This window comes from Maylandia zebra, linkage group LG20 (genome assembly GCF_041146795.1).
Source record: "Maylandia zebra isolate NMK-2024a linkage group LG20, Mzebra_GT3a, whole genome shotgun sequence".
In the NCBI taxonomy this organism is placed as follows: domain Eukaryota; kingdom Metazoa; phylum Chordata; class Actinopteri; order Cichliformes; family Cichlidae; genus Maylandia; species Maylandia zebra.
Window position 1 is genome coordinate 24,123,707 of NC_135186.1, and position 9,813 is coordinate 24,133,519.

At 38.5% G+C, this 9,813-nt stretch overlaps 1 protein-coding gene across 1 annotated transcript; it reads right to left on the bottom strand.

The window, feature by feature from the left end:
- Positions 1 to 1,448: 1,448 nt before the first annotated feature.
- On the bottom strand, positions 1,449 to 7,245 carry ren (renin). The gene is made up of 9 exons (XM_004546078.5): positions 6,927 to 7,245; positions 6,374 to 6,521; positions 5,793 to 5,916; positions 5,484 to 5,602; positions 5,177 to 5,373; positions 2,747 to 2,869; positions 2,498 to 2,639; positions 2,305 to 2,403; positions 1,449 to 1,957 (listed from the first exon to the last, which is right to left on the bottom strand). The coding sequence occupies exons 1-9, from the start codon at positions 7,001 to 7,003 to the stop codon at positions 1,796 to 1,798; spliced, it is 1,191 nt and encodes a 396-aa protein (XP_004546135.3). The 5' UTR covers positions 7,004 to 7,245; the 3' UTR covers positions 1,449 to 1,795.
- Between the last annotated feature and the right edge of the window lie 2,568 nt (positions 7,246 to 9,813).

Consider the following 9,813-nt stretch of genomic DNA (forward strand, 5'->3'; position numbering starts at 1 on the left):
TGCTTATTGGTTAATTGTACACAACTAGATGAAGGGAAGCAGCTATCCCAGCTCTGTTGGTTACAAATTCTGCACATAACCACCGGAGTCTAACATTTCATGGTTTTGCTTTTCTGCAGATAATAAGATGGCACTAAATACTAATGTCCCAACTAATGTGCTTTAAAAGTCGTGCGAGGGAGACTTGGTTAGTTCTTGAAAGAAAATGTGTCTTAAAAGAGCTTGAATTAGCTTAAAAGTACAGATGTATAAACTACTGTCTTTTAGTTTAATGTGTACATTTTAATTTGTGATAAACTGTTTTTCAAATGTTTATTGTATCACATTAGACAAAACTATTAATGTTACTAATACCAAAGACCTGTCTTCATTTTGAAAGTTCAAAAAAACATTGCGTAACAGTAAATGGCCATAGCATGGGATCTCTTTGAGCAACATTGCTGCCTGCATGTTAATTTTAAGTTTTTAGTTTTATACAGTTTACGGTTAGAAAAATATTTGGTAGGATTAACATAGATTGCATCTTACAAAACATTGGTTGTTTAAGTAGGTTTGCAGCTCAGATAGTTGTTGACTCACACTAAAAGATACATTTTTGCAGTTTTTTGACTCTTGATCGAGTGCCAGTATCAACCCTCGCCTCTCTGCACTCTATCAATAGATAAAATCCAAAGCAGACAATTCATGGATGTGAGGGGCGAGGAAGCATGACAACTCCACTGTCGCTCTGCTGTAGTATGAGAGGACTTCCTTAACCAGTTCAGAGAAAGTGGAACAAAAAGATCTGACCCGAGAACATGACAAATCTACATTTTTAGATTGTTATCTATGTTTTTTTTTTAATCTGCGTGTCCTCTGTCTGCTAAGCAAGCAGAAATGCCTTCCTTTTTTATTCATTCGTTGAACGACCTTAAAGGTCGGCATTTTGTTATGTTTTTTTCTCCAAAGGTTTTGTCATTCAGAGCGTTTTATAAATGAGATTTACTCTGGTAAAAACAGCTGAAGCAGAGTAACTTGTTTTGCTGCAGAAAAAGGCAACTCCCAAAGACAGGGATCGTACACTGCTGAAAAACTTGAAAAAGCATGATTTGAGTTTGAAAACTAACTGACATGACGCCAGCCGGGTTTCACTCCTATTGTAACTTTTAGTTGCGTAAATGAAAGTCCCACTTTGCCGACATAACTGGAATGAAACAGAGCAAGGTTTCACATTACACTTTCTAGCGCATACTCTATGGCTGACATTTAATTGTATACCCAATAGTCACCTAAAAATAGGCATCCTTATATTATTAAGCGACAATGACAAATATTTCTGTGAAGAATGCGGTGTGGTTGATTAAATCTGCTACAGCAATCTGTTTCCAAGTTCAGCCTTGACTTCCACATGGTCATATAATGCATTAGCCAGACCTAGAAGGAAAAAATGCAGCAAATTTAGACTCAAGTTGAAACTTCAATTTTATTATTTCGTCAGAACAATATATATATAATTTGGTTGTGGCTGTATGACAAATACAAGAAGCAAGTCACACAGAAAGAAACATTGTATTTGTTGGTGAATGCATTTCAGAAGGGGTTTAGTGCAACTGATTCCCAAATATAGAATAGAAATGCATGCATGCATGCAAGAAATGTGAGGATGACATTCCTTACAATTTCTTTAATATTATTCAGGTCATGTGTTCACGTAAAAAACAAGCAAGGGAAGACCCGGACTAAAATTAAAAACATCGGGAGACAGCAACGAAAACAACAAGAAAACAGAAGAATGTGGTGAATATTTAAATTCCTGTCAGACTGCTGTGGCAAACCCTATCCGATTATTGCGGCGATCAAACTCTGTGTAGTAGCGTGCAATGAAGTTGGCTCCCAAAATCCATATGGGACCTGTAGGAGGCGGCACATCCAAGCCCCTGAAGGTAACGGTGCAGACTTCCCCTTCGATCTGTGATTGCTGGAGCCACAAAGAACAGATGTATTATAACACAATAACACACCAAACAAAGTGCTAGAAGTAAATGTCTACTATTAAAATTGTACTCAAAAGTATTATCTGCATAAAGGGATTACTGTTGTGGTCCTTAATTTTCATATTTTATAAGCCTAATATTACAATTCACAACAGCAGAATTAAAATACACGTAGTGCTGCAAAAATTTATTTAAAAAAATAGAAATACGTCACTAAAGTGCAAGTACCACAACATTGTACTTGGCTGTAGTACTTGGGTAAATGAACTGATTTACGTTTGAACAATGCATGCCTATGTTAATACAGTTCAGCATCCATCAACACTCTCACCCATAATATATAATCCTCCTGTGTGAGCGAGTATTCCTGGCCACCGAGGAGGAACATGACACTGGGTAGCGTCTTCACAGTATCACAGTTGACTTTGTACTGGCGAACAACAGAGTAATAGTTGGTGACAACTCATGAATTTCTGCAAACATGCTTTTTTGTGGGAAACTGTGTTGCGTGTGTAAAAGCTTACTCCACTTTCATCCAGCTGTGCTCCGATGGTTTTCATCAGCACGGACACAGAGGAGGCCGGGCCTGTGATGTAGGAGGAGCCCGTGTCGATCACAGCTGTGCAGCCCTCTGCGCAAAACATCATCTCCCTCCCCACAGAAACACTGAAAGAATGAAAGAGGAGGTAGAAATGAAAACACATGTACTTTCTGAATGGCTGCACCTTTGTACTCATGAAAACACATTACATGATAGCAAATAAAGATCATACCCTTTCATGGTAAGTTCCCATTTGCCTGTCTGTCTGGTGTTAATATAATTAAAACTTCCAGTGTAGTAATTTGGATCTGTTCCACCGAGGACAAGCTCTCCGCCTGGGGAGCGTTTTGGGTCCCTGAAAATGATAAACAAAATACCCTTAAAGTTGTGCATTTTCTCTTTGACAGTAGAAATTGTAATTTTGCTGGTTCACACAGGTTGCTGAGCTATATCACATATTAAAAATACAGTACTGTGCAAAAGACTTGAGCCACCCCACATTTCTTTATATTTTGTTTCCAAGGAGTCAGACTTTCTTGTAGCTTTTGAAATTGGTATTGAGCAATATTGTTCCAGGATTTCTGAAGATCTTTCAAAAATTTTCTTTGGACATGTGCTTCTTTCTCACTCACTTTCAGTCCAGTGCTTCAGTCCAGGTGAATGTTTTTTTGTGTTGCTTTTTTATTTGTTTGTTTTTTAAGCCATTTAACACTGACCTATAAATCATTCAAGCACACAAATGGCATCTAACTCAAGGGATGAACACACATAACCGACAACTCAGAACAAAGAACACACCCAAATCACAATCAAAGCTTTGGGCGTGTTATTAAGCGTCTTGCAAAAGCACAGTTTGTTCCCATTTCATTATCTGTGAAAAATTTCAGAGACAGAATGGTCTGACAGGCATAAAGTAGTATTTTTTTTTTCAGCAACAAGGTGATTCTCAAAGAGCTAGTAGCCAAAAACTTGGAATATCTCAGCGTATTGTGTTGTGTGTCCATAAAAAATGTGAGAAAACTGAACAAGTAGAGGACAGAAGAAAAAGTGTCACACCTAAAAAACAAAACAAAACCATAAACAAAAACAAGCATAAAGAAGAAAACATCTATAGCAGATAAGCAGGATCTGAAAGTCATGTCGTTAAGAAAAAATACACCAAGGACCTGTCACAGGATCTGACAGATGGATCTGAACCTTCATCTGATCCATCTAACGTTCCCGGAAACCTCATCAGAAATGGTGTCATTGCACAGCTGTCAAGAAGGGGAACACAGAGAAAAGACTGAGGTATGCTGCACTAACATCTGGAAATTAATTAGCAATGGCTTTATTTTTCAGCATCACACTGATCCCAAGCACACTGCTATTGCAGAAAAATCACATTTTGACCAAAAATGGAGCCAAGGTAGCCAACATCCAAAGAAGAGTGTAACAAACCACAGCAGACCTGATGACATTTCCATGCTTCTCAGCATACTTTACTTTATTACTTATTACACGGTTGCTGTTCTAACACTTCGTGGCTGCAGCTTCCCAGCTGCCAGCCACATGTACATAACAACAATAACTACCGACAACAAGCACCGCTTTTTATGCCGGCGAGGCGTGATTGTAGATGCTGTGCAGGTGAGATGAACTCACCTGCACAGCATCACAGGCCATGCCCCATTACAAAGAGCGTTAAATATCCTTCAAGAAGCCAGAAGAACTATTTCTGAAGACTACTTAGAAAAATCCTGCCTAAGAGAGTTCAGGCTGTTTTAACGAAGACAGGTGATACCAGTATTAACTTTCAAACTCACTGGTTTTCACATGTCTTACATTACAATCAAACGCTGCAAATATTTACCACTTTCCTGGCAAAATGTAGAGTGATGAGGAGTGGCTCAAGATTTTTGCAAACTTCTGTAAATAATAACAAAAAATCCAATTCCCTCTGACAGTAAATAAAGATCGTTTACAACTTAATCATGAAGGCACCTCAATTTTTAATATGTTTATTTGAGTTATACCTACTTCTTAAATCTTACATAAAAATGCAAGAGGCAAATTTCATGAGTAAAACATGGGTTGATGCATGTTTCATGAGACATCCAACACATAAAACACAAAACATTTATTATATCTTTTCACTATTTCATTTCATATGGGACGTTCTTTTAGCTTAAATTGATTCTTTCGTATGGCGCTTCCCACAGTAAAAGAAAACATCATAATATTTTTTCAACTGGTTTATTCTGGATATAACCAAGTATAATAAATGACAAAGAACTATGAGAAAATACACATAAATTTTTTTCTCTATTTTCTCACAACACCCTTGTGTCTCACACAGATCCAAATCCATTTCGTATGATCTTCTTCAAGTTTGGGTTTTTCTTCTAATTCTAACTTTTTCAGCTCAACAAGCAGAAATTGAAAAAACGTGATCCTAAATCTAACAGATGTCCTGACGAGACATTATTTATAGTTATAGTGTTTTTCTCTCTGACTGATCCATTCAACACTTGGCAGCAAGTTCATTTTTTCACTGCAGCATAAATATCATTGACAGCTTGATACATTTTCTTCAGCATCTAAATTATTGTCATTATTATTTTTTCCTCGTGCAAAAGCCTTTCATATAAAATGTCAGTTCAGTTGATTTACTTATACCCACCTGCTGTAGTAGATGGAGAAAACTTCTTCTTTGAGGACGTGTTGAGACATGATATGATCGAACACTGGGGTTATGCCATCAATGGCCGCGTTGGGGTATCCCATCCCCAGCACTCCATCAAACTTGGCAAAGATGAAGGGCATGGCAGACAGAGCCGTGGCTTCAGCAAACACTTGCACTACTGGGATGCCACCAACCTGCAGCAATAAAACACTGCTAATCAAAAGTTTAAAGTGTAGTGTGCAAGAGGAAGTTTAAAAAAGAAACAAAACCCATTTAATTTGTAGGTTTCAGACTTGAAACTCACCACAACCACATCCTCGCTCAGGAATCCCCTGACATTTCCAGAGGCATACTGGATGGAAAATCCTGTTCCATTCTCAATGTAAGTCCGGGATTTGGAAGCATCATACCTGTTGTGAGTAACTGAAAGTATTTAAGCATTTAAGTCCAACAGCGAATGTTTACCTGGGAAGTTTTAATGAACAATGTTCCCTAAAATATTGCATCTATTTTTTTTTTTTATTTGGCCAGTGAGCATAAACTAATGTTGGCATATTGTCAGTTCATTAAGTTCACTAAGTTCAGAAAAAAATGTTTGAATATGTACACTTACAACAGGCAGTGGAGAACGGTGAGCAGCTTTGCGAAGGCACCCACAGGTTGGCTGAGCCTGTGTCAAACACCACATTGAACATCTGGGCCGGAGAGCCAATACTGATTTCTCCAAAGTACTGCGTCTATTGGAAGTGGAAAAATGTCCCACGTCATTGTTGTTTGAATAGTTTTTCATTCCAGTGTTTTATAATTTTTAAAAAAGCAAAAAAAAAACACAAAACCCCCCAAAAAAACAAAACAAAAAAAGAGAAAAAAAAAAGAAAAAAAAGAATAGTTTTTCAAAGGTTTTCCCACATGTTAAATGTCACTTTTAAGGCCAATGACAGAGAAACGTGGAAAGTCTGACTCATAAAAAGAGAATATTTCAAGAGGCTAATTCAAAAGCAAGTTCATCTGCTGTTGTCGTGAAGACATCTCAATGCTCATCCAAGAGCAGAGATGAAACCTTTAATCATAGAGGTTAAAGTCTGTATCTATCTTCAGAACTGAAATAGAAAACGCAGGTGGTTTCAGTGCTACATTTTCTATCACATGTATCATCTGTAGCTCTAATCAATGGATCACATTAAGGTTTCTCACATCCAAATAGTTGGTTAGCGGCGTGGGAACAGTTCCGTTGTTGGTGTCAGCTATGCTCTTCTGGGCCAGCTCAGTCATCACCTGCTCTACAGAAACTCCCAGCTCCTGCAGAGTCTCTCTGATAGATGGCATCTTTTTCAGGGCAATTCTGGAACCAGAGCGGGAAAGAGGAAACATTCTGAATGATGCAAAGAGCAAACTCGATAGCTAAGGTCATGTTAAAGAGGTACATGGAGTTTATTTTCTGTGCTATGTATCTATTACATATGTCTGGGGATAATCTCAGTATGAACCTTTAACAAAGTACAGACCGCTTTGCTCTCAGCACCCAGCCAATCAGATGAACAAAAACACATGTGAACCCAAATGCTGAAATCATTAGCTTTTGTAATGAATCAATAAAACACATTTGTTTTCATGTCCTTATATAATTTATGGTTTACTGTCATTACGTTTCTCCAGAATGTTATCTATAATGCTGGTGCAGAAATCCAGCGAGTTAGATTCTTTAAGCAAATCAGGTAGGCATGTAAATGATTCTTTTTTTTTTTACCTTCTCAAAGCATGGCTCGTGGTCACTGTCAGTGATAGAGCAACCAAATATATCCACTGATTCATCAGTAGTGCCATGGCGACTTCTCGGACTTCACTGATGTCGGTTCTGTATATAAAAGTTGGTTTTCCTGGCTCTTCTTCTCTCTCGCTCTCTCCGATGTCGTGCACCTCAACTCTTTTTATACCATGCCCTCTTTTAAGTGCTCTCACCCATGGGCCTGGCTCTGGTTGGGAGCTTTCCTGGAGGTGACCACTGGAAAACAAGCCCTTCTTCCCTCCCCCCACCTTGCACTCTACCCCTCTGCCTTGATCACACAACCTCTTCTGTGATAAACAGGTCCCAGTGAAAGATGTGAACTCTGACCCCTTAAGAAACACTGATGACAGAAAGCAGGGGTGAAGAGGTCTGCATATTAGTGACGTAGGTAACCTGGAGACCCTGTGTGAAGGGCTGTGAGAAAATTCGAAGCAACCAAATGATGCTTTGAGTTGTCAGGACAGATTAGCTTGTTTACTAAAGTCACGTTAAATCCAGATCTCGCTGTGCACTTTTACATTATTTCTCTAACCTGCTGATGATTTCATTTAATTAGATCAGGGGTGTAAAATTAGTTTTTGATCATGGGTAGCCGGCCCAGTGTGATCTGAAGCAGGCCAGACCAGAAAATCTAATCCGTAATAACCCTCATAAACACCTACAAATGGTTCCCTTTCGCTTTGGATTAAAGAAGTGCATTTTTGAAAAATGTTCACATTTATTGAACCAACCATTTACATAGGTCATAGGTGATGTCTTTGTCAAAACACATGACAGTCAAGACAAAATTGAGAAATTGAGCACCTGTGTAACTCAGTGAGTGAGCAGGTACTGATATGCCACGTGGCCCAAAAGTAGTGGCCTGGGTTCGAGTCTGACCCGTGGCTTTTTGCTGCATGTCTTCCTCTCTCACTATCTAATAAAGGCAAATGCTAAAAAAATAATATTAAATAATATTAATATTAATTTTCTGGCAAGTGATGAATGACCCTTTGGGAAGCCAGCTGTGTCAACATTAGATGGGGTTTTGTTCTTGAAAATAACAAAAACAATGATAAGAATAATGATAAAAGAAACAAGATGCTTGTCTGCATTTAACACACCTTTGAATTTCTTCTATGTGAAACAGTCAGTTAGTCTTTCTGAAAGACACACACACTGTTTAAACCTCTGAATACAATATCAATGCTGCAGATTATATTATTAATGCAATGGTAATGATGATGATTATTTACCAATAGCAGTAAAATAATTTCCCTGCTCCACAAGTGTTTACTGGGTTTTACCACAGGGAGGATTCCCATGGTATCTTGCCTGTCACAGCTGTGTGGTGAGTTGGTACTGTGCTGACCACCAAGTCAAGCCAGGAGATATGTGGAGGTCCATGTCTGGCGCAAGCTCAGACAACCGTAACAGAGGCCAGAGGTCAGCAGCTGAGATACTCCCTGTTGACAGATCTTCCAGGGAATGATGCCATGTTTTCATACAGATTATAGAGGCAGAGATGATTTACAGCAGAGTTATATTGCACTATATTCGCTTAATAAACACTGGAAGATTCTACCGCCACTATTACCAGCATACTTTCTAAATAAATGCTTTTTTTCATAGTGATGACAAGTGACAAAGGGATGATTTACAATAATAAAAACATAAAAAGACTTTTCAGCTGAATCTGCAGCTCTCCTCAGCTTTACGGGGCTTTATGGGGAGTTTAAGCCCATCGTTTATACATCCGGCCGAGCATTACTGCTTTGGTTCACTCTTACTGCAAATGCAGATACATTTAGACACCAGCAATTCCACACAAAGCAGCATTCAGCTGCTATAGAGATCAAAATCAGAGCAAATAGAAGCAAGAGAAAGGGGAGTGTGTCAGGCTTATATGCATCTTGTTGTGTTTACAACTGTTTCAAGTGGCCAATAAAATAAGTTATTGCAGGTTCAAAGCTTTAATGATTGATTTTTTTGGCTTCTTGGCACATGTGCAAAAAGCCATAAACACATTATTATTGTCTAATAGAGCTGCTGTGGTGAAAGTATTACCAAACTATTATCCATTTACCAGTTTTACCAGAGGCTTGTTTTAAAAAAATAAAAATGAATAAAGAGGAGGATATGGACAAGTATTACCATCAGTTTTTACATTTTTAAGACACATATTACTTAGGAGGCCCATGCCTGTTTATTCTTTAATACCATTAGGCCTTACAAGCAGGTTTTGATAGTGCACTTTGGCAATCTCACAGACACCTGACTCTTGACCTGCTAGGTTAAATGGATACCCATAAGTTTCTTTCCCACACTGCCTAGGGAGACCCATGCGTCACTGCTGCATGGCCTCCCACCTCTTCACTTAGGCTACTCCACTGGTGCACATGGGAAATGTAAGATTATCTCCTGCATAACAATTTATATCAGTTTTATATTTGTTTTTTGTATGTCATTAATATTTCCTTGTAGGCCTTCACTTCAAGCCAAAATTTTGACTTTGGTCATGCAGAACTACTCAGAACCGTATAATAAAAGCTGTTGAAAAAGGTGCAACTGAGCAAACCTCAAATGTGTTCCTGCTGACAGATGCATATCAGAGGCAGAATTCGTGCGAGAAGCTATAGCAGGGTTGCGTAGGGACTGTGTTATCTCTCATAACAAGAATGATAAGAAGCAGAGCAGTGGTTGTTAGCAGGAAACGAGACTCAAGGAAGTTATCACTCAAACAAATAAGCCTGACTGCCAAAGCCACAAAAATGCAACATTCTGCCCATCTGGCATGCATATAAATGCGACATGTCACTTTTTCTAATTAGTTAGTTCATATAATTAGCTACAAAAGAGCAGCGAACAA